The sequence below is a fragment of the Eufriesea mexicana genome, unplaced genomic scaffold (genome assembly GCF_001483705.2).
Source record: "Eufriesea mexicana isolate 0111107269 unplaced genomic scaffold, ASM148370v2 scaffold657, whole genome shotgun sequence".
NCBI lineage: Eukaryota > Metazoa > Arthropoda > Insecta > Hymenoptera > Apidae > Eufriesea > Eufriesea mexicana.
In genome coordinates, this window is record NW_016908821.1 from 246,115 (window position 1) to 270,897 (window position 24,783).

Here is a 24,783-nt window from a genome sequence, read left to right on the forward strand (position 1 = left end):
AATTATGAATTTCTAAAACCTCTACTCCAAATCATCCACCATTTTATAAAAATTCTAACCTCCAAACCATACACATCGTCGCCAAAATCCTAAGAGAATCCTATATCAAAAAATGATGAGTCTCTAAACCTTTATTCCAAATTATCCACCATGTTGCAAAAATTCTCACGAAACCCTATATCAAAAAGTACAAATAAGTGATGAAATAAAATTCTAACCTCAAAGTCATCCACCTCGTCGCAACAATTCTCAGAAAATCCTATATCAAAGAATAGAAATAAATGATCAAATAAAGTTCTAACCTCCAAACCATCCACATCGTCACAAAAATTCTAAGAGAATCCTATATCAAAACTATCAATCTTTAAAACCTCTGCTTCATTTCGTCGCAAAAGTTCCCAGAAAATCCTATATCAAAGAACAGAAATGATGAAATAAAATTCTAACCTCCAAACCATTCACATCGTCGCAAAAATTCTCTATCGAAGATAACAAAAGTCACCTGGACCACGAATAAATCGTGACATAAAGTGCCCAAACTCGCCACAGGCATCGCAATGAAGAATCCGCAATGAAAACCGCTCCCGGAAATCTACGTTAACCTACAAAAACCCCAAACTCTGTCATCAAGCTCACCGCAGTAACATCCCCGTCAGATGGACACCATCGAACCCTGTCACGCAAAGACCACGCGAATTTCACAAGCAACCAGGAACGCTATCGAACCGCGGAACAGTCCGAGCAAGATCCTCCGTCCACCTGCCGGGCCGCCTATCGCGCCATCTCTCCGGTTGCCCGTGTTCACGCGCCATCTACACCAAACGCTGCCGTTCGTCTTTAATCGCGCAACGGGAGCGTCGGCACGCTAATTGCGAAAGCTCGTCCGCGGCAATAAACGCGGCGATGCAATAAACGCTTATTTGCATCCCACGGGACGAACCTTTTCCGCATGCACGATCTCGCTGGGCCGAACAATTAGCTCTCCTTCTTGCTCGCGATTCCGGCCGAAGCGATAACAGTGGAGAGGTGTGCAGGGTGCAGCAGGCTGGAGTTTAATTTTTTCGCCGCGTAAAAACGGAACTACTAACCGAGGATAATTGGACAGGCCGGAATCAGGCTTGCCTAGCCCGCAAAAACGAACGACACGAGAAAATTGCCTTCCCTTCGCTACCATCTTCTTTGCCTGCCTCGACCTCCGTCTAGAGGGATTCTGTTGCCTCCGATTCGTGCATTTTGGGTTGTTTTAGCCACTTGCGTTGGCCAGAAATTCACAGAATGCGTGCGTCCAGTGTTTCTGTGACAATTGCCTGACAACGTGTCTACCACGTCGTTGACGATTTTGCCACAAAAGCATTACGACGTGCGTGGCACGTCTTCCAGCACAAGTGGTTAAAGCTCTCGAATGTCGAATGTGTTTAACGACAATTTTACCGAGTTATTAGCTGATCGTGAGTCTCTATTTAGGAAGCCTTCCTCGTCTGGCTCAGTCATCAGCTAACGAGAGTTTCGCGTCCAATCCGTCTTCTAGCCTCTGAAAGACAGTGCTAGGGATAAAAATACCATATACGTGTAGGGGTACTGTGTGATTAGCAAATATGAAGAGTAATAGATGTTTTATTCTAGGAAATATATTTATTACGAGCTAAATGAGAGTAGGAGTAAAGTAATACACGATATTTTACTCTCGGTAGCGTGGCTATTAACCCCTTGCATTGGCAGTAGTTTGGGTACCGGTAAGCAACATCTCGAAGCTTCGTTACTAAGTTCGATGGTGCTCTTTTTGCAACGTGAAATCGTATAGCATGAAATCATATGTAATTTATGAATATTTTAATATTTCAATATTTCACGTATCGTGAGCATAATATTCATAATTCTTCCATATTTTACTAATTGAAGACTGACAGTGGCCTCTCAAGTGCGAAGGATGAAGCCAGGGGAACTAAAAGACTAATAACTATTCTATGATTACGCAACCGACCGACATTTTCACGTAAACTTTATAAATTTTAGATAATCTCCCTAAAGGACTGACACAAGACAGCCCTTGCACACGTATTTAAACCTAGCAGTTCCTTTTCTTTTACACGCAGGCTACCTTTCTTGGTCGCCCATAAACATCCCATCTGTACAATCCTTGCACACGGTCACTCGTCCTTCCACGTGCACTTCAGATAGCACCCTGAACATTCGAACCCGAGGCCGCTGCTTATTATCCATCAGCCAGGTAGGCCCAAGTGTTCCCTTGCATTCACTCGCAAACTCTAGCATCCTACATATTGTACAATATTAACAGAATAGTAACTATGCAACACTCTGTCAATTTTCTTGCAACCGACTTCTAAGGCTGCTGATTTAAAACTGACCCCTGACTTCCAACTGACTGTCAATACTGTAGTATCGTACATTTTCCACCATGATAGATATACTAGAGAGGTCCAAGTGTTCCCTTGCACTCACTCTCAAGCCCTAGCATCCTAAGTATTATACAGCATTAATAGAATAGTAACTATGCAACACTCTGTCAATTTTCTTGCAACCGACTTCTAAGACTGCTGATTTAAAACTGACTGTCAATACTGTAGTATCGCACATTTTCCATCATGATAGATACACCAAAGATGCCCTGGTATACCCTTGCACTCACTCTCAATCCGTAGTATCCTACGTATTATACAATATTAATAGAATAGAAACTGTGCCACGCTCTGTCAACTTTTGTTACAACGGATTTCTAACTGTCAACTTTTGTTACAACGGATTCTGATTTAAAACTGACCGCTGACTTCCAACTGACTGTCAATACTGTACTATCTCACATTTACCACCATGCACATGCTTGCTGAAGGTTACCGAGAGAATGGGGGTCGAAGGTGCATGCTCAGGTCAACTGGGAAAACCTTGACGCGTCAGGCCCTCGGCACGACCATATTTAATCATGTAAACATCGGATAGCGTATGCATTGGAGGTAGGGATTGTAAAATAAGCCAGGACCGATTAGAGGACAGTTAATGTCGAGTTGAAGTCGAAGACAGTTGTCATCGAGTTGAGCTGTCAAGTTAAGAGACAAAGTCGAACGGAATTCTAATATTGTAATTACAGTTATTGTAATTACAATTATAGTTATTACAACAATTACAATTACAATTATTGCGTTGAGTGTTGCAGTGAGCCAAGAAATAATTCGTAACTTTATTGTCATTCTCGAATTTTTATGTTATTGCTGCCAATAAATTTTGTCACTGTCATTACACGATCTCTATAATATCTTGGACATATGTTGCGTGGTTGTATAGTCAATTCGATCTCCTCTCTTACAGTAATGCTGATGTTAATTCGATGGAATCATTCAGCCTTAATTCTTGCCTGTTGCTCGAGCTCTGCACGCAACAAACTGTCACTGTTATTTTTCAAGTATAATTTCTTTATCCACTGTTCTGTGTTTCCCTAAACTGTCATTATGCGTCCATTAAGCTTCCAGTGCCTACGTTTCTCATGAAAACGAGCAGACTACTAGGAAAAATGATTCGCTGTACTCGCTAAAAATAATTGACAGCGCTACTAGGGTAACCCAACTGATTCTTGATGTAACACCAAACATTTGACGTTCAAAAAGCAGACACGACCACTATTCTGTCACATATTATCCTTCTTTGGCATAATCCTACATGCAGTGGAGTTAATCCTCATTCCAACACGATGATGGGCTTCTTCGAAGATTGTGTCATGGGACAAGTACAGTGATCTAAGGAGAGCAACTCTCGAATAGACACTAACGTGGATAACTAAGTACGTATAGTTATGGAAGATCTCACGAAGGTATAACACGGTGGAATTGCACTTTATTCGTGTCCTGTTGCAGATATATATATACGAGACTGTATGTTAGGGAAGGGGTACGTTTTGGAGAAATATTGGTTGACACAGACTTGACTGTCAATGGACTTTGGTTTGTTTCAGATGACTTCTCTCAGGTTTAGATTTTGTACACAATAACGTAATAGGAGAAGGTTTGAAGAGATGACAGTAGACGCTAGTTGACACAGTTTTGACTCCTGAATCATTAGTAATCAATTCGGACGTTGACTGTGGTCGGCTTGACAATGGCTGGACTCGACGTCGCAGCATCTCCTCTCTCTCGCGCGAAATGGACCTAGATGTGGTAATTGTTCCATAAACTCGATAGCGATCTCGCGGTGTCGTCCGCTAGTTACGTTTCGGAGTTTGGAGTGGCGATGAGCGAACGATTAGCCCGATAATTACCGGGAGGCTCCCCGGCTAATTAAAAGTGTCTGAGGTTTTATTCGGAATATTCAGAGGTGTTGTTCGGGATTACCGTTGATGGTTTTACAACGGCGATCTGTTATTATAATAAAGGTGTACACAGGCGGTTCCTTCAGCGTATCGTTCCGCGAGATGGTTATCGAATATTTTCATTAAGACGCTAACGTGCGTGGCGCTCGGCGAGGAGGATTTAGATGGAAATTTGTTAACAAGCCCCGAAGATGAATGAAACGCAATTAGAAACGGTAATGAGGCCGGTAACAGGGGCTTTTCCGTGCCGGTTGTACAGCAGTAGGTACGGTGGGTTTCGACAATTTGCTGAACTGCCTCGGGCTGTTGCCACGTTTCAACGCGAATTTATTATCTCCACCGATTCGTGAAAATTTACCTCTCTCTAGATCGGCAGCTCCTTTAATTCCCCGTCCCGACCGGTGAGCGCGGTGGTCGCTAATTGTTCCACGTTAACTCGTATAGTAATTGCAGTCTCGTCGGTGGATCACCGGCCAATAGGAGCTAGCAGTGGAGATGAATCGATCCGGAGCGGACGAGGTGGAGGAAAAAGCGCGATTACAGGAGATTTGATTAATCGATGGTTCTCCGAGGCAGTCTTGACTTTCGAGATAGCCTGAATTTAGCCGCGGGGAAAAAATACGAGAAATTTCCAGCGTAAAATGTGTTTCTTTTAATAAGACCGATGATCATTCGTGATAAAGAGGTGTTCATTAATCTCTGTTTGCGAAGCTAAGTGAATATGATACGACATAACGGAGAGAGTAACGGAAAAGCAGAACTGGATTAGCGAAGGATGAAAATGATCCTGGGGGCTGATAAGTCTGGAATGCGACGTTCCCAGGGAACGATGCCGGGAGTGAATCGGTATGCAAAACATAGGGATCAGGCACAGTGGTCGTAACCCTTTGCGGACGGGCCGCGGTCACGCAAAAATGCGCCCTGGAAGATGCGAGCTTTCTTCCACAAATTCAATACGCAGATAAAATAAATTGCTTCGAGGAAAATTTCAATCCGGGTTCAAAGTGAGATGCCACGTCGCGGGTTTATCTGTGCACGCAAGAATGCTTCACCGACTATCTGCGGACGCGCGGCCGGAATAGTAAGAGGAGAGATACTAAGTAGACATGTCCTCGGTTGGTCTTTAGGAACAATCACGATTTTTCGCGCCAAGAAAGAGTCTTCGATGAGCAGTCAGAATGTCCCATTTTCTCCAACCATCTTGGACACTTTCGAACCTTGTTATGGATATCTTGAGAACCATTTTGTTACAGGAAGTTTTACAGCTTCAAACCATTTTAAACCTGATCGAATCTTCTTATTAGTATTTGGAAATTCTCTTTCTTTATCGAAGAAGACAATTTTGGAGTCTCAAACCGTTTCAAACTACTTCGAAACTAGGCATTGACAACTTGATGCCTTGAAAATCCTTATTTTCGGACGAAGAGGTTATTTGTTATTGCAGAAGTTTGAGGATTATATAGATATCAACTAACGTATCCATCAAACCAGCTGAAAATTCTTCAAACCTCTTCAAATCCTCTTCCTTTATCAAGGAAAACAATTTCACAGTCTCAAATCATCTCAGACTACTTCGAACATTCCCATTGACACTCTGACACTTTCACAATATTTATTTTGCAAGGGGGAGATTATTCACTGACGCAAAAATTCGTCAAACTTGCTCAAACCATCTTATTAACATTTGAAAATTGTTTTCCTTTATCAAGGAAGACAATTTTACAGTCTCAAATCACTTCAGACTACTTCAAACCCTCCCATTGGTACTCTGACACTTTCACGATCCTTATTTTGCAAGAGAGTGATGATTTACTCGCACAAAAATTCGTCAAACCTGCTCAAACCTTCTTATTAACATTTCAAAGCTTAAAACCTCCCTACTGACACCCAGACACTTGGAAAATCCTTGATTCGCAACGAAGAGATTATTTGCTCGCTCAAAAATTCGATAATCCAACCAAAGTGTCCCTTAAACCATCTGAAACCTCTTCAAACCTCTCTAAACCTCTGCAAACCTCTTCAAACCTACTCGAACATCGCCTAAACGAACACATATACGTTCCCGTCGCAAAATCCAGTTTGATTTATGGTGGAAAGGACACGAGATTACAGAAGCCAGGCCTAGCAGGCTGCCCAGAGACGAGTCGCGTGCTCGCGCGCACGTGAGCGCGCCAAGCAGCTTGTTCTCGCGCTTGTTAAGATTCATAAGGCGAAGCATGCGTTACACGCGACCCGGTGGCCCTCATTAGGGCCCTAATTACGCGCGATTAGCCCGGCAATTAGCCGGCGAATCGCGATCCGCTGCACGGGAGGCGAATCCTGCCTCCAAACGCGTGCAAAGCTCGATGATCCGCGGGTAATTGACGGTCGCCATCGCGATTGGCTCGGTACAGTAGTCGCCCCCCGAGGGTTCTTTAATTTATAATTATTTCGTCCGCCACGAGTGACTACGCGGAAGCGTTTGTGAAGAAACATGGTTAGGCGTGTGGTGCCATTTTATGGCCAAGCCCTCGGCGTTTGAATAGCCAGTCTTTAATGAATCAATGACCAAGACTAAGTTTTACTACTGCTTAGCTAGCCAACGATGACAGCGTGATTTTAATGATAATACGATTTTAGTGACAAATGTCCGTCTTATTTATGTTACAACGCTAGCATGGTAATCGGTCTAGATGGCCATTTTCGACGAAAGAATGGCGATATTTACAGCTGCTCGTAAACCTGGATCCTTTCTCGTTTCTTGGCTAACTTCTCACCTTTTCTCGAACTTTCTGCCTCTTTACCTTGAAAATCTTTTCTGCAACGTTAATCCTACGTCTCTGTTCCCGATACTTTCAACGTAAATGCTTCGTGACGAAGTAAACGGATGATTACTCCTCGCCAGCAGGCTGACAGAATGGCACTCGCAGCTGAATTGCCTTTTTTACACTCGAGTAGCATGCAGAGCCGTGAGTGAATCTCACTGACACACATTTTTAAATTCTCCTTAATGAAGGATACTTAGTTTTCGCGGGAACTACCAGTAGACTTCGCTGGACTTAACTTAACCAGCGCTGTCAAACTCGAAATGGCTGTCTTCGGAGTTTTCGTTGCTATAATTATTCGAAATTGTCGATTTTCGTGTAAATATCATCGGTATCGGCGAATATATTTAGACAGAGGTCGAATTATAATAATAAAATAATAAATTAAATATTTCCCGATTTTAGAGAAGACTTAACGGCTTAACTAGCTCTATCGAAGTCAAAATGGCTCGTTTTAAGAGTTTTCTTTTCTCCAATTATTCGAAATATTCGACTGCCTTTGGCAAAATTAATTACCGATTTTTATTTAAATATTTAGGCAAAAATCGGATTAATAAAATAATAAATTAGATATTTCCCGATTTTAAGGAAGAATAATATCAGTGAATTAAATTTTAATTTCTACCTGGTCAGTATCTACTCGGAATTTTACATTCCTTTGACTATTTTTGGCACAATTAATACCTATTTTTATTTAAATATCGTCGGTATATTTAACGAATATATTTAGGCAAAAATCGGATTAATAGAATAATAAATGAAATATTTCGCGATTTTAAAGAAGAATAATAACAGTAAATTAATTTTAATGTCTACCTGGGCAGTATCTACTCGTAATCTTACATTCAGTCGGCTGCAACTCGACTATTTTCCTCCTCGATGAATCAGATAATTAAATACGACCGATAATTAACATTCGACACTGTATGGCGCAGGCATGAATAATTGTTACGCGAAACACGCGTTAATTACCATTAAATCTTTCTCGAATCTCGAAAGCAGGAGAACGAGATAAATTTCCACGGAAGAAATTACGAGGCCTGGCCCGTAATTATCAAAATCTCCCGCCGCCGCGGAGTTCGTTCATTGGCCGCTGTAATGGCGAATAAACTGATTTAAATGTTTGCTTTGCTTATCTTCGCATAAATACCGAGTTCGCATAATAAGTTTAATTAACGAGCCCGAGTTAAGGACCGGCATGTAAAGCGGCCAACACGCAACCATCTTTGCGGTGTTTAGAGGGTCACTGCTGCTTGAACTTGCGCCGCAACGCGTTAATTGCATTCCGAACATAACCTCAACGATCATCCTTTCGCGCCTGGCTCGAAAACCACGCCGCCATTACTTTTTAATCTGAGAAAGATTCCACCGATAGCGCGGCAACTCGTCAGATTCAAATTCGAAGCTTCCTGCTTCGCTACGCGAACCTAACCTCAATTCGAAATCCACGGAATCGAAACGTGCATTTTTCAACGTCTACTTTCCATACAGAAATTTCCATAGCACGGATTAAAAATAGATCCGATCTAATCTCGATATGCGAAATGTATTATACCCGAACGCACCAATCGCGAATTTTCGACGAGATTAAAAATAGCTCTACCTAACCTATAACGTAGTCAAATAATTCGAAACTATTTTCTAAAAAATTATTATTTCCATCCAAACTCGCGTTAGCAATACATTCGCACGAAATTTGTTTATTCGATGCTGATTTCCCAAAAATTTCTGCACTACGAATTAAAAAAGGAATTAAAAAGAGATTTTAAAAACGACCTAACCTCGAAATAAAATGTACGAATTGAATTGCAGAGAAATTCGAAAAATTCCTGTGACAAATCCCAATCCTACATAGAATTAAAGGAAATTTCGCTTAACCTCGAATATAAGGCCAACCATGTCCAAATAAATCAATGGAATTTCATAGAAACTGCAATTTTCGTCTCCGAAGCTTTCGTCTGGATGGAAAGGTTGGCGTGTAGTCGGAAAAACGATATCGAAATTTGCTCACCGAGTGGTGTCTTCCGGCCAAAGCGAAAACGAGCGACGAAGACAGAGACTCAGAAGAGCGAAAGCCTGTTTCCACCGCGACACCAAGATGGCGTCGCGCCGCGCTCCTCCATTCTCCCAGCTTAATTCACAATACCACCCCGCTGCTCTCCCCTTGCCTTCCCCTCTCCCTTTTTTGGACCGCGTTACGCCCATGGAATACGTAACGCGACGTCTGTGATATATGCACGTAATGCATCTGGAGCGTCCACACGCAGCAGTTGCGCGCGCGCGCGCGCACGCCACACGCACCACCGAAAGTGGCCACCCCTCGTTCGGTTATTAGCATATCAAACCTCTCGTTACTCCCCTGTCCCTATTTTCGCGCACGTCGCGCCATTAAGGGACCGAATAAAGGCCACTGTTCCTCTGCATCCATGGAAACTGGCTTAAGGGCCCTGCGAGACAGGCACAGAGATGCTCGGGGAATTATGGGGTGCGATGGGCGCTGATTTGCGAAACTATCGTTGGAAAGCTGGCGGTGTTAGATCGGTTTCGGAAGTATGTATAGCAGGATGCAAGCTGAAGATTGATTTAAGTGGCGAGGTTAGGTGGCGCGATAGGATCGAAGATGGTGCAAACGGGGCCTTATGATTTATGGACCCTTGTTGCCGTACGTCGTGTCTCGCAGGCTACTGTGATATTACCGGCGAAATTTTGGTGCCAGAGCTGCGATTCTCGCGTGATAGACCGGGCGTAAATGGCTGTTTAATTTGCCACCTGCCAAATCGGCTGCGCGAAAAATCCGAGGACAGTTCTTCGGGGTGTTTTAAGTGCGACTTTGTACCTGAAGTATGTAGGTACTTACGTGCAATGGAGTTTCAATCGTCCGACAGGCGATTAGTCCAACCCGTTTTGAATATTTTTTGGCAACTGTCGCGAATTATGTCGTAACATTACGCACACCAGGACCCAAAACTGTCACTATTATACTATATATCAAGCAGCGACATCTATATTAAAAAATTAATTGTGAGATCGAAAAATTTCCTCAGTTATTTGATTTCATTTCTCTGTTAGTCAATTTCGAACAACTGTCACGAATTATATTTAAATCATAAACCAAAACTGACAGTTACATGCGACATCTACGTTACAAAATTAATATATAGAGCGAAGAAGAAAAATTCGTCAATTATTTGGTACCATAGTACAATTATGTCCCCATTTCTCTGTTAGTTAATTTCAAGCAACTGTCACGAATTATATTGTACCCAAATCTAAAACCAGAATTGACAGTTGCACGTATTAAACAGCGACATCTACGTTACAAAATTAATATATAGAGCGAAGAAGAAAAATTCGTCAATTATTTGGTACCATAGTACAATTATGTCCCCATTTCTCTGTTAGTTAACTGCAAGTTCCAAAGAGAGTGTATAATATTCTAAAACCCTCTAAAAATTGAAATGACTATAGCAATTTAATAGGTTCTGATCTCTTCATTTATGCAAATTTTCTAGCTCACCACGATATTAATCGAAAATGTCAATATAATCAAATTATTTAATTAAAAACCTCTAGAAATTGAATTGGCTATAGCAACCTAATAGATTCTGATCCCTTCATTTATGCAAATTTACTAATTGCGTTTTCAAACAAAATTATGTACATTTAAATGCACATTTCGTTTCATATTTACCTATAAATTGCATTACTGCAGCCCCAGCAAATCCCAATGCTATAATTGAATTTCTTTATATATAGATACAAGCTATATACATGTATAATCCAAGTAACCAATAAGATCGAACATCACCGTTCTCCAAAATTTTATTTCAAGCCAAGTCGATAAAATACCTCTATCCAACATTTTAAAAAATTTTAGAAATGTTTGTTCCCTAATATTTGCACAGATGTCCATTTCATTAGCATTTAATTATATAAGTGCAAGTTATATACATATATAATCCAATTATTCAATAAAATCGAACATCACCGTTCTCCAAAATTTTATTTCAAGCCAAGTCGTTGGGAAAATACCTCTATCCAAGATTTTATAAAAATTTTAGAAATTTTTGTTCTCGATTATTAGCACAGATGTATAATTCATTAGCATTTAATTATATAAGTGCAAGTTATATACATATATAATCCAATTATTCAATAAAATCGAACATCACCGTTCTCCAAAATTTTATTTCAAGCCAAGTCGTTGGGAAAATACCTCTATCCAAGATTTTATAAAAATTTTAGAAATTTTTGTTCTCGATTATTAGCACAGATGTCTAATTCATTAGCATTTAATTTACCATTGCCACCTTATCTGACTAATCGGCGGGGAATATAATCAGAGGAAGAACGATGCCACATGCGTGAAGGAATCCCGAGGGATCGAATTTTCGCGGGAATGCATCGGAGGAAAATCGGATATCAGCCGGACTCTGTTCTTACAAACGCGGCTTTAGATGCGGTGCGTGAGATAGCCGCGGAATTTTGTCTACGTTCCCGATAATTGAATAGCCGTTCTCGTTAAACGAGGTAATTTGATGCCGGCTGAACTGCTTCGCACCCTTGCATCCGACCGCGTTGTAATTACCGTTCTAATTGTCGGGTAATTAGCCACGACGCGCGGTTCGGCCGTGCCTAACGGATGCTACCCGCCAACGCGATTTTTGCAGACCGTTTTGACGGAAATAATTGTTCTCCGCCGGCGAGATGCTCATCAGCCCATCGTCCCGTGTTCTATTTCTACGTCGTTAACTTACTAATTGCCGATCAAATTGAATTCTGTGACACTCGATCAGATCTCGGACCACGCTCCGTGAAATCGCGCGAAATCCATCAAACGCCTATATCTCTCTTCCTACGCCGCCATTTTGTGTCTCGCGAGCAGTTTATGCGAGCTGACCACTTGGACGAACTATACATCTTCCTTAATCTCAGGATTTGCGAAATGGATTACGATAGGGAGACTATGAATCATTCTACAGGTGACAGAAGTGATGACAGAATTTTGGGAGTTTTGATATTTTGATGATCTTTAATTTCATCATTCTAATGGAAATTTCGAGATCTGTTAAGTGTACCTGCATGTATTGACAGTGGTTCGAGTTGCTGGTGTAATAAGAGACTAGAAATGTCTGAGAGGAAGGTTTCATCGAATAGGTTACCTGCGTTTCCGTCAACGAGAGCGCCTGCGCCAGTTGCTTCCTCTCCGCGCCGACCACGTAGTGATTTTTCTCGAACGCGTGCTCCAGCTTCAGCAACTGACTGGGGCTGAAGGCCGTCCTTATTCTCTTCGGCTTCCTGAATGGCTGCAGAAGAAATCCCGGTATGTCGGGGCCTGGAACAAGCGCAAGAAACGAATGAATTACTCAGTGTCACGATTCCACCTTCGATTTTGCGCGAAGAATTATTCCTGAGATTTACCGTGCATCGAAGAAGTCGCTGAAGCCTATCAGCCTATCTGTGTTTGGTACAATGACGATAATCGATGAGTCGGAAACGTATAACGCGTATATAATGGCACATCATTGGCTCTAAGACATGTCAAAGACCTTCGTGGCACATTTCGAATGTACGAATGATAGAGGAAATTGGAGAAATGATAAATAGAAGGTACGAAAGCTCTAGGAAGATAACGCACGTCTTCTACTATTCACGAGATTCCAAAAATGGCACCTTTTCGTCTGTAACTCGTCAGAATCTTTCAGAAATGGCACGTCACCGACTCTAAGACATGTCAAAGACCTTCGTGGCACATTTCGAATGTACGAATGATAGAGGAAATTGGAGAAATGATAAATAGAAGGTACGAAAGCTCTAGGAAGATAACGCACGTCTTCTACTATTCACGAGATTCCAAAAATGGCACCTTTTCGTCTGTAACTCGTCAGAATCTTTCAGAAATGGCACGTCACCGACTCTAAGACATGTCAAAGACCTTCGTGGCACATTTCGAATGTACGAATGATAGAGGAAATTGGAGAAATGATAAATAGAAGAAACGAAAGCTCTGAGAAACTGACACACGTCGTCTTCCAAAAATGGCACCTTTCGCTTCTAATTCGTCAGAATCTGCCAAAAGTGGCACATTATCAGATCTAAGACATCTCAGAGATCTTGAAATACACAAATGATACAGAAATTCAGAGAAACGATAAATAGAAGACACGGAAACTCTGAGGAAATAACACACATTGCCTACTATTCACAAACTTCCAAAAATGGCACATTTTCGTCCTTAAAACGGTTCAGAAACCTTCACACAATGACCATTCTTGAAACGAAACACACGTCTAATACAAAAATTCACAATAACCTCAGACAGAAGGAGCAGAATCTCTAGAAAATTAAAACACCTCATCGAATCTTCAGAAGCTTCTCAAAATGGCACCTTTTGGTCCCCACAACGTTTCACAGACCTCCGCGTAAGAATCACAGCTCTAACTATTCACGTAATACAAAAATGTACAGTGTGGGCAATTAAAAGAGCCAATAACTGAAAAAAGAAGATGGAGGTGTGTAAAGCAAAGGATTGGAAAAAATGGAACACTGGATCGCGCCATTTCGTCGCGGCGGAGGCTGGATGGCGTCGGAGGAGTGATTCGCGGGCAATTCATTACTCGGCAATTAATTTTTAATCGGCGTCATCGTCCACCCTGTCCGCGGGTCGTCACGATGGTAAACGGACGACACGCAAGCGTGATTCGCTCGCGAGAGGTGGCGAGCAGAGCGGAGAGGAAAAGAGGGAGAGGAGAAAAAGAGGAGGAAAAATGAACACGAACTGCACGAGCCGCTGGCTACCTAGAAGTCCGCTCGGGTAATTGAGTATTCCACCTCGAAAGAGTCATGTCGATCGACCGATACCCACGTCTGCCGGAAGTCGGCCGGGATACTTTGCCCGGAAAGCTCGGGACGATAAATCGCTCGATTCTCTCGGCTAGCAGCTCGCGGCTATCCCGAGCTACCTTCCGACCTCGATCGAATTCGATTTTCTTCCTTTTCTTTCCTCATCAACCTCCACTGGATTATGTAGGAGTGATTAATATTGCCTGTGCCTCGTCCCATTATAATTTCTTCGTTTAACTATCAATACGCCATTTTTCCTCTCGGATCCTCGGCGATTACCCATTCACCTAAACGAGAGATCATGCGAGAAATGATTGGAATTTTTGGTAACACTTGGGAAGAGCATTCGACGACTTTTTGGAATTTTTCTACGAAAATTTCGGGAAAATATTTCTCGCTCGTATTATACGATCTTCGAAAGATTCGATGATTAAGGTTTGTGATGTGCAAATATTGTGAGAATTTTTAGAACTCGTTATTGCATAAAAAGTCTAGAAAATATTTTTCTTCAAACGTTTTTCCGAATTTTTCTTCGCAAATTTGTGAACAATATTTCTCGCGCGTATTATACGATCTTCGGAGGATTCGAAGATTAAGATTTGTGATATGCAAGTATTGTGAGAATTTTTAATACTAGTTATTGCTTAAAATGTCTAGAAAATATTTTTCGTGCATATTACATGTTACTAGAAGCGTTTTCGAGAATTCATTTCGAAAATTTTTCGTATTATACGATCCTCGGCTAAGACAGGCTGAATCGAGGACTGGGCAGTTGTGGAAGGAAGATGAGAGGACCGTAAATAAATATAAACGAAGTCTACTACGATATTCAGCGAAGTGGGCGATCGATCATCGAGGATCGATCGTCGACTAACAATCGTCGGTGGATCGCGCGCGCAGCATTGTTTACAGGCGGCCAAGGCGACCAGAGATCCATCAAGGATGCGCGCTTAGGCTAAGCCTGCGATCGTAAGAAACGCACGAGCACGTGGAAAACGCGTCTTATTTAAGCCAGCGCGTGCATACGTGATGTGGCCATTAAAGCGGGCTTCTGGCGACCTTCTCGCTCGAGAGACGCGCACCGTGCGTGCGGCTTAAAGACCCAGTTAACATTTCATGCGTTCGCATGGCAATGCGACTCCGCGATCGATCCGCTGCCCGTGCACTGAATCGGCTTCCAACTTTTTATTTCTCGCCAATCCGTCTCGATCACGCGTCGCAACTGTTAACCGAGTTAACGAAGGATCTAGGGAATTTCTCAGGGCTCTGATTTTTTTTTTGAGGGTTTAGAAGAGAAGTAGTGAGTGGATGTGCGTGTTGTTGGGGAATAAGAGTGAAGCGTGTGATAGAATTTTTATTGGAACGAAATTTTTGTCGCGGATTTTATTAATCTAGGGAATTTCTAGGGATTCGAATTATATTTTTGGTGTCTGTGTACTCTTGTAAAGGGAGTCTAAGGTTCGAGGAAAGGATTGGATGTGATCAATTTTATTTATTGAAACGAAATTTTAGTCACGACTTTTATTAATCTAGGGAGTTTCTAGGGATTCGAATTATATTTTTGGAATCTGTGTACTCTTGGAAAGGGAGTCTAAGGTTTGAGGGAAAATTTGAACGTGACAGAATTTTATTTATTGGAACGAAATTTTTGTCACGAATTTTATTAATCTAGGGAATTTCTAGGGATTAGAATTATATTTTTCGTGTATGTATACTCTTGGAAAGGTGGTCTAAGATTCGAAGGAAGTGTTGAGTGTGATAGAATTTTATTTATCTTAAAGAAATTTTAGTCGGAGGTTTAATGGATCTGGGGAATTTCTAGGGATTCCCAGATAAGCCAGGAAGTTCACTCGTAATTGGCAATCAACGTGTTAAATGAACTTCTGCAGATTGAATCTACTCGCGCGAATGTTAATTACCATTATTCGAGAGTGAGGTCACAGGTAATGGAAAGAATCTGCAAATTCTAGGTACATAAACTGTTTGTCCTCCGACGAATTCATGTAAACGGAATTCCAGCGTAAATGGAAGTGGTACTCCTGGAATCTCGCTTACAAGCTAGCTTGGTATTCTTCCTTGATATTACAAGCAGCGGATAAAATTAATAAATTACTCGCAATAACAATTTCCAATAAAACTACCAATAGAACTACAATCTAACGTAAGTGAATAAATTATTTCTCACAACTGTTTGCAAATATTAGGATTCCATCGATACCGCACCATTAGATACCTGTACTTGCATACGTGTACTATACATCTATTCAAAATATGCATCTCGGAAATTATAATTCCAATTTTCTCGAAGATTAGAATACATAGCATAGCGAAGGTAAAACAATAAGTAGAATTAAAATTCCTGTAAAATATAAAATGGCAGACTATCCCTAATATAAGAGTATACATATCTACTATAGTATCATCGAACAAAGCAATGGTATATTCCATTTCAAAAATATTTCAATCTCACTACCGAAGATGCAATAATAATTCAAATAAAATTCGGAAAAATTAAAGAAAACTACAAATTATCGCGAAAATGAGAATACACATATTTACTATAGTATCATCGATTGACAAAGCAATGGTATATTCCATTTCAAAAATATTTAAATCTCCCTACCGAAGATGCAATAATAATTAAAATAAAATTCGGAAAAATTAAAGAAAACTACAGATTATCGCGAAAATGAGAATACACATATTTACTATAGTATCATCGATTGACAAAGCAATGGTACATTCCATTTCAAAAATATTTAAATCTCCCTACCGAAGATGCAATAATAATTAAAATAAAATTCGGAAAAATTAAAGAAAACTACAAATTATCGCGAAAATGAGAATACACATATTTACTATAGTATCATCGATTGACAAAGCAATGGTACATTCCATTTCAAAAATATTTCAATCTCACTACCGAAGATAGAATAATAATTAAAAAGAAATTCGGAAAAAAATAAAGAAAAAGACAGATTATCTCAAAAATAAGAATACCTACATAATATACTTATCTACTATAGTAATATCGACCAATAAAAATTAATGGAATACCATCTCAAAAATATTTCAATCTGACTACCAAAAGTAGAATAATAATTTAAAATAAATTCGAAAGAAGATAAAGAAAAAGATGTATTATCTCAAAAATAAGAATATCTACATAACATACATATCTATCACAGTAACATCGACCAACAAAAATCAGTGAAATACCATCCGAAAAATATTTCAATCTCGCTACCGAAGATAAAATACTAATAAATACCAAAAAATTCGAGAAAAATAAAAATAAAAAAACTATGGCGAAAATATTTCAATCGCACTTTCAATTACACGGCATCCCCGTGTTACGTTCCGCGCACGAAGCAATGCTCCTTCCTCGTTGAAATTCCAATTCCGCAATTGCCGACGTTTCCCTCGATTGCAGTATCTAAAGTTTCAGGAATCGCTATGGAACGGTGAAAAATGCCCGCGGTATACTTAAGACCGCTATTACCAGCTCGTTAATTATTCCTCGCGGGTAAGAGGCGATACAGCGAGCCAGCAACGATCACGAAGGCCCCCGTCGCATTAAACGCGTCGATTAATTCGAATCCACGCGAGTCGCGGTTCGGTAATCTATTAATAATTGCCGTTATTATTCGATAACATCTGACGGATCATTAACGTCGTTGTTGCGTGAAAAGTTGTTGCACGGATGAATAGAAACGTTAATGCCTTCGCCGTGACTCCGTTTTCCAGAAACGTCTCCGAGCGAGCATTTCGTGATTAACTGGAACACGAGCAGACGATCAATTTAGCCATGGCGGACTGGCTAATTTCCCGGATCGTCCCTGCCACGTATATGCAACACGGGTAGAAACGAATTCGGGACTGGCCGGGTTATTGATATCCCCTGAGGACGTAGTTCTTTAACGCGAAGTTTCTTCGAACGCGTCATAAGAAAATTGTGCCTTAACCTCCATCGAACTCGGTGCCGATGAAATTTTTATCGTTCTATTAGACGGTAATATCGAAGTACGGTTTATTACAGAGATCGCGTTCAATTGCCAAGGGGAAAGTTCCCGGTGCAGATGTTGCCGTTTGCTTAGGTGGGTATAGAAGGGTGCACGGTTGAAGAAAAGCTGGAACGTGTGTGAAAGATGGATCGGGTATGTTGAGGAAGCTTGTGTTCGTTGCGAAATTTAATCCATCGATTTTTTATTTCGCAGTTTAATCGGAATTACGCTGTATTCCCGCGTATAAAGAAATATTGTTATTAAATTATTAAATTGAATCTTGGGATTCGTGTAATAGTAAATGAAGCACCAAAATCTTTAATTATAGTAATGTTCGTAAAGAAAATTTGAATAATCGTCGAATGGGAAGAATTGAAAGTCACGATCGGAAAAATGTCAGCCATCTTTGTTACCTCGATTATTCACCCCCTAATTATGCTAATTGGGGATCTCTTTGTAAGAAGTATAATTACTATATTTTTGTAGTCTATTGTTTATTAGAATTTTGTTTTATATGAACTTTAGAATTATCAAAATAATAATAATAATAATCATAATAATAATTACACAGGTAATTAAATAGAATTTAATATGAAATTTGTCAAAATTTGTTTATTTTTAGTGATTAGAAAAATAAGAAATCTGAAAGCGAGTCACTTGGTAAATCTAGTGTTAAATATGAAATTTAGAAATATTTGTACTTCTTTATTATATTTTTTCTATTGCATTAAGTCGTGGCTAATCACATCCATGAATCTTCTTTCACAACTCTAATTTCAGGTCTCTCTCGATTCGTGTAGACTTTTCATTAATGTCACAATTTTATAAGGAAACTTTTCAAACTCAAACATCTCCAAACTTGACTCCACCAATGTAAACTTCTCGAATCAACCCTTAAGTCTCCATCCACGCCCTTAATTCCACTTCCCGCTCTTCTCATATAGCCCTTTCATTCACAGTAGAATGTTATAACCAAGTTTTACAACCAAAACACCTCAAAACTCTGCTTCACCGATATTGACTTCGCGAATCAACCCTTAAGTCTCCATCCACACCCCAAACTCTACATCTTTCTTTTCTTATATACTCTTTTCATCAGCATTAGTGTGTTACAGCCAAATTTATGAACCAAAACATCTCCAAACTCTGCTTCACCGATTTTAACTTCACGAATCAACCCCTAAATTTCCAACCACACCCCTGATTCCTCATCTCGCTCTTCTTGTATAAAATTCTCATCGACATGATAATGTTACAACCAGACACATTTCCAATCTAACCTTCCATACGTCTTCAAAACCAACTTCTTCAATGTAAAATTCATCAACCTAACCTTAAATCTTCATCCACAACTCTGACTCCACATCTCGCTGTCCTCATATAATATTTTCATCAATATTAGTATGTTATAAGTAAATTTATTATCCAAAACACTTCTAAGCTCTGTTTCACCGATATTAACTTCGCGTATCAACCCTTAAGTCTTCATCCACACCCCTAACTCTACATCTCCTTTTTCTTATATACTCTTTTCATCGATATTAGTATGTTATGACTAAATTTATCAACCAAAATATCTCCAAACTCTGTTTCATCGATATTAACTTCGCGAATCAACCCTTAAGTCTTCATCCACACCCCTAACTCTATATCTCGCTCTTATATAAACTTCTCATCGACATGATAATGTTGCAACCAAACAAATCTCTAATTCAAACCTCCAACTGTCCCCAAAACCAATTTCGTGAATATAAAATTCATCAACCTACCCTTACATCCCCATCCACACCCCTAATTTCTCATCTCTCTTTTCTTATACACTCTTCTCATCAACATTAGTATGTTATATCTAAATTCATCGATCAAAACATCTCTAAACCCTACTTCACCGAAATCAACTTCACGAATCAACCCCTAAATCCTCATTCACACCCCTAATTCAACATCTCGCTCTTCTTACATAAGCTTCTCATCGATAGGATAATGTTACAACCAAACAAATCTCCAATCCAAACTTCTAAATGTCTCAAAAACCAACTTCGTGAATATAAAGTTCATCAACCTACCCTTGAGTCTCCATCCACACTCCTAACTCTATATCTTTCTTTTCTTATATACTCTTCTCATCAACATTAATTATATTACAACTAAATATTCCAACTCAAACACCTCCAAACTCTACTTCACCGATATCAACTTCACGAATGAACCCCTAAATCCTCACTCACACCCCTAATTCTAAATCCTGCTCTTCTTACATAAACTTCTCATCGATAGGATAATGTTACAGCCAAACAAATCTCCAATCCAAACTTCTAAATGTCTCAAAAACCAACTTCGTGAATATAAAGTTCATCAACCTACCCTTGAGTCTCCATCCACACTCCTAACTCTATATCTTTCTTTTCTTATATACTCTTCTCATCAACATTAATTATATTACAACTAAATATTCCAACTCAAACACCTCCAAACTCTACTTCATCGATATCAACTTCAGGAATGAACCCCTAAACCCTCACTCACACCCCTAATTCAACACCTCGCTCTTCTTACATAAACTTATCATCGATAGGATAATGTTGCAACCAAACAAATCTCCAATCCAGTCTTGGAAACACCACCAAGCTCCTCTGCACCGATATAAAGTCCCCCAATTGCCAAAATTCCCCTCTCACCCTCAAATCTCCATCCGCACCCTAACTCCTCATCTCTCTCTCTCCAACTCGCTGTCAAGAACACTTGGGAACACCTGGAAACCGTGACAACGATCCTCGCGAAAGCTCGGTCCGGATTATCGAGTGCGTCCCGGCGGCATTTGCATGGCGGCCGTTTACCGGCGCGTTAGCAACAATTAAAAACGCATTAGCGTCGGGGTCGACGTCTCTGGACGTCTGGAGCGTCGCCGGTGAGACGGTCGCGGGTTCGCGGGCGAAAAAACGGGGGAGAGGGGGCGCGGGGCGGCGAGAGGGAGTCGTCGGGGTTATAATTTGATACGTTCGCGATTTGGTCTTATTTTTGAGTAATTTCGAGTCGCTCTGGGCGGCTCAGCTGCGCACAGCCGAGCTTCCCGTAATTACAGGCCGTCTAGCTCCCTTCGTCGTTTTCCCTTCACCCTCGTCCTGCCTTCGTCTTGCCTCTCACTCTCTCTCTCTCTCTTTCTCTCTCTCTCTGTTTCACTCTCCTTCTTCCTGAACGAGCTGAACGAGAACCGGGACGGACCATGGACGCCCGTGGGCGACGTCTAGGAAGCGCCTAGAGATTCCCTAACGACGCAACAGGATGAAAGAGTGGGCTCGGGGGAAACACCATGGAGAAAAGAACGGATGCCTGAGATTTTCAGATCGTGCATGGTATACAGATTTTTACGTTAACTCCATTTCACGTAATAAAATAGACCCATGCTGCATAGAAATTTTATTGCAATTTAATTTTATTTTGCATTTACATTTATTGCATTTTATTGAAATTTAAATGAAACGAAATTGGTATGTTTTTACTAATAAAGGAATCACATAATGTTGAAACATAAAATAGTAATAATAATTTAATTTAATTTATTGTTATAGGGTGGGACTCAAATATACTGGGTGGGATACATATGTAAATAGACTCCCACTGTTTCATGTTGAATATTGCCGACACAAGCGAATATATTTATAACATTTGTCGAAAGTATTACCAACTGCTTTACGCAAATAAAATATAAACTTATGAGCAAGTAGCTATTGCAATATCTCGAGGTGGGACTATAAATGTCCCACTATGTATTACAGTGCATCAGAAAGGTGCTTTTAACACTTTTAACCCTTTGCACTCGAGGAGCGCCTCTCAGTCGCCATTTAATCAGATTCTAATGATGGATGTTAATTAATACATCAAATTTACAATTACTCAACGTTGCGTGGAATATCGAAGTAAAATAAATCTACGTCTTAACCCTTTGCACTCGAGAGGTGAGCTTCAGTCACCATTTCATGAAATTTGGAAGATCGATATTAATTAATATATCAAATAATTCTCCAATTCTGTTATTATACAATTCTTTATTTACTACTCGAAAAAGTATCGTCAGTTTTTTAGTAGAGAATCTTCGAATTTCTACTCTTCTCTAGCCAAAAAATCGTCCAGTGCAAAGGGTTAATTTGCATACGATTTCTTATTTACCGTTTTAGAAATATCGTCGACCTTATAGCAGAAATTCTTCGAATTGCTATTTTCCTGTAACGAAGAAATCGCCGAGTGCGAAGGGTTAATCCCAGCGTGCCCCAAAGAATTTTAACAAAATTTAATATAATGTAACAGTATACGGGGTATCGAAATCAAATAATTCTCCAATTCTGTTGTTATACAATTCTTTATTTACTACTCGAAAAAGTATCGTCAGTCTTTTAGTAGAGAATCTTCGAATTCCTACTCTTCTCTAGCCAAAAAATCGTCCAGTGCAAAGGGTTAATTTGCATACGATTTCTTATTTACCGTTTTAGAAATATCGTCGACCTTATAGCAGAAATTCTTCGAATTGCTATTTTCCTGTAACGAAGAAATCGCCGAGTGCGAAGGGTTAATCCCAGCGTGCCCCAAAGAGTTTTAACAGTGAATGAAACGATGAAATGTAATGAGCTTCGTGGCCTTTCGTGCAGAATGGTTGTAAATGATGAAGGATGTTACAGAGGGAATTCCAGTGCTGGCTGGTTCCTGTCATCATTGACAACGTGAAGATTGGAATTATATTTTGACATGGCAACGTTTTTTGACAGTCTTTAGGCTAGAAGCACGTTGTCTGGAAATAGAAAATCGGATATCATCGTGAGAGATAATATAATTGGAGAATGGAGATGAATTAAAGGATAATAAATTGAAATAAAATGAAAGGGAAGAGGAGGCTGAGGTATGCACATTATCGCGAGCATGATGGTATCTGATGTAACGTTTCAACAAAGTCTAAGTCAATTAGCCTCATAATGGACGGCTTACACGCTTTCAGCGACACAAAAGAAATTTCTGTCTACTGCAGACTAAATTAATTCATTTTCCGTAATGGATATTAATATTCGCCTCTTTTGATAAGAATTTTTAGGTTACTATGATTATCGTAAGAACTCGAGAGAGTACATTCTATCGCTGGTGAATATTATATTCCTCGTCACGACTGACAAACCAAAGAAACTAAATGGACAATTATAACGTAGATAATATCGCAGAAATAATTCGAACATTGAAGAGCAGAAATTTTATAAAATATGGACACGAAAGTAGAAATTTCTCTGGAGTTTTTCAAACAAAATGACGTAAGTAGAAAGCAGATTTTATCATTAATAAGAACATTTAAAATACCTATTTTTATTTCTTTTAATTTTACCAAATTTCCAGAAGTCAGTTTTACAGGAATTTATTTACAATGTGCATTTTATTCGTGACTTTCTGCGAAATTTTAACAAATTCCAATCGATCTTATCACTAATAAGAGACATATTCTTCGAATATAATTCTCACTAAATAGTTTATTTTTATTTTTATTTCTTTTAATTCGATCAAATTTCGAGGAATCAATTTTGCAGGAATTTATTTACAATGTATATTTCATTCGTTACATTCTACGAAATTTTAATACCTATACCTCATACATTATAATAACTATTTTTATTTATTTTAATTTTACCAAATTTCCAGAAGTCAGTTTTACAGGAATTTATTTACAATATGCACTTTATTCGTGACTTTCTGCGAAATTTTAACAAATTCTAATCGATCTTATCACTAATAAGAGACATATTCTTCGAATATAATTCTCGCTAAATAGTTTATAATATTTATTTTTTATTTCTTTTAATTTTACCAAATTTCGAGGAATTAATTCTACAAGAATTCATTTGTAATGTATATTCCATTCATTACATTCTACGAAATTTTAATAACTTATGATACCTATATCTTATAAATTATAATACCTATTTTTATTTCTTTTAATTTTACCAAATTATGAGAAGTCAATTTCACCCAAAATTTATTTAAAATGTATACTTCGTTCCTTCCATTCCACTAAATTTTACCAAGGTTTACCGATCCTATCGCTAATAAAAGACATATTCCTGAAATATAATTCTCGCAAAATTTTTAATCTCGCAATTTATAATACCTATTTTTATTTCTTTTAATTTTACCAAATTTCGCGGAATCAATTTCACCCAAATTTATTTACAATGTACACTTGGTTCCTTCCATTCCACGAAATTTCACTAAACCCTCTCCAAAAAAGGAGAAACGAAATAACACTCGGAATAATTCAGGAATAACAGTACCAGAGGTATACGAAAAAAAAATCTCCTCGAGATCTCCGTGTCAGAAATAAAAACTCACACTTTACTATCCTCCGACTCTAAATCCAGCGGCAATCGTTCCAAGAAACCGAGCATCCTTCGCGAGTCCACTCTGTACATTCCCACGCGAGGCAATTAACGATTTCCAAGCCAAAAATTCACGTCTGCTTCGTGTCCACGTGTACGAAATCATGTTCGGACAGAGGATACGTCTCATTAATTTTAATAACGCAACCGAAACGATCTTGCAACGATCTCTAGATCCGTCTCTCCGTTGAGAGATCGCGCCATCTATCGAATTTCTTGACCGATTTCGCTGGTCCCGAGTAAAATCGCGTCACCGTGATACCACTATACCCTACACTATACTATTTTACGCTTTATACTATACACTATACGGATAAATGTACCACTATAAGGGTATCACTATACCCTACATTATACTATTTTACATTTTATACTATACACTATACGGGTAAAGGTACCATTATTCCCTA

The 24,783-nt window shown here is 39.5% G+C and overlaps 1 protein-coding gene across 1 annotated transcript in view; it reads right to left on the bottom strand.

Annotated features, from left to right (window-relative positions):
- Nucleotides 1–24,783, bottom strand: part of LOC108546331 (homeotic protein empty spiracles) — an 82,242-nt gene that overhangs the window by 35,406 nt on the left and 22,053 nt on the right. Inside the window, exon 2 of the mRNA XM_017898349.1 lies at nt 12,282–12,454. Coding sequence (XP_017753838.1) covers nt 12,282–12,454 — 173 coding nt within the window. The remainder of the gene's footprint in view (nt 1–12,281; nt 12,455–24,783) is intronic.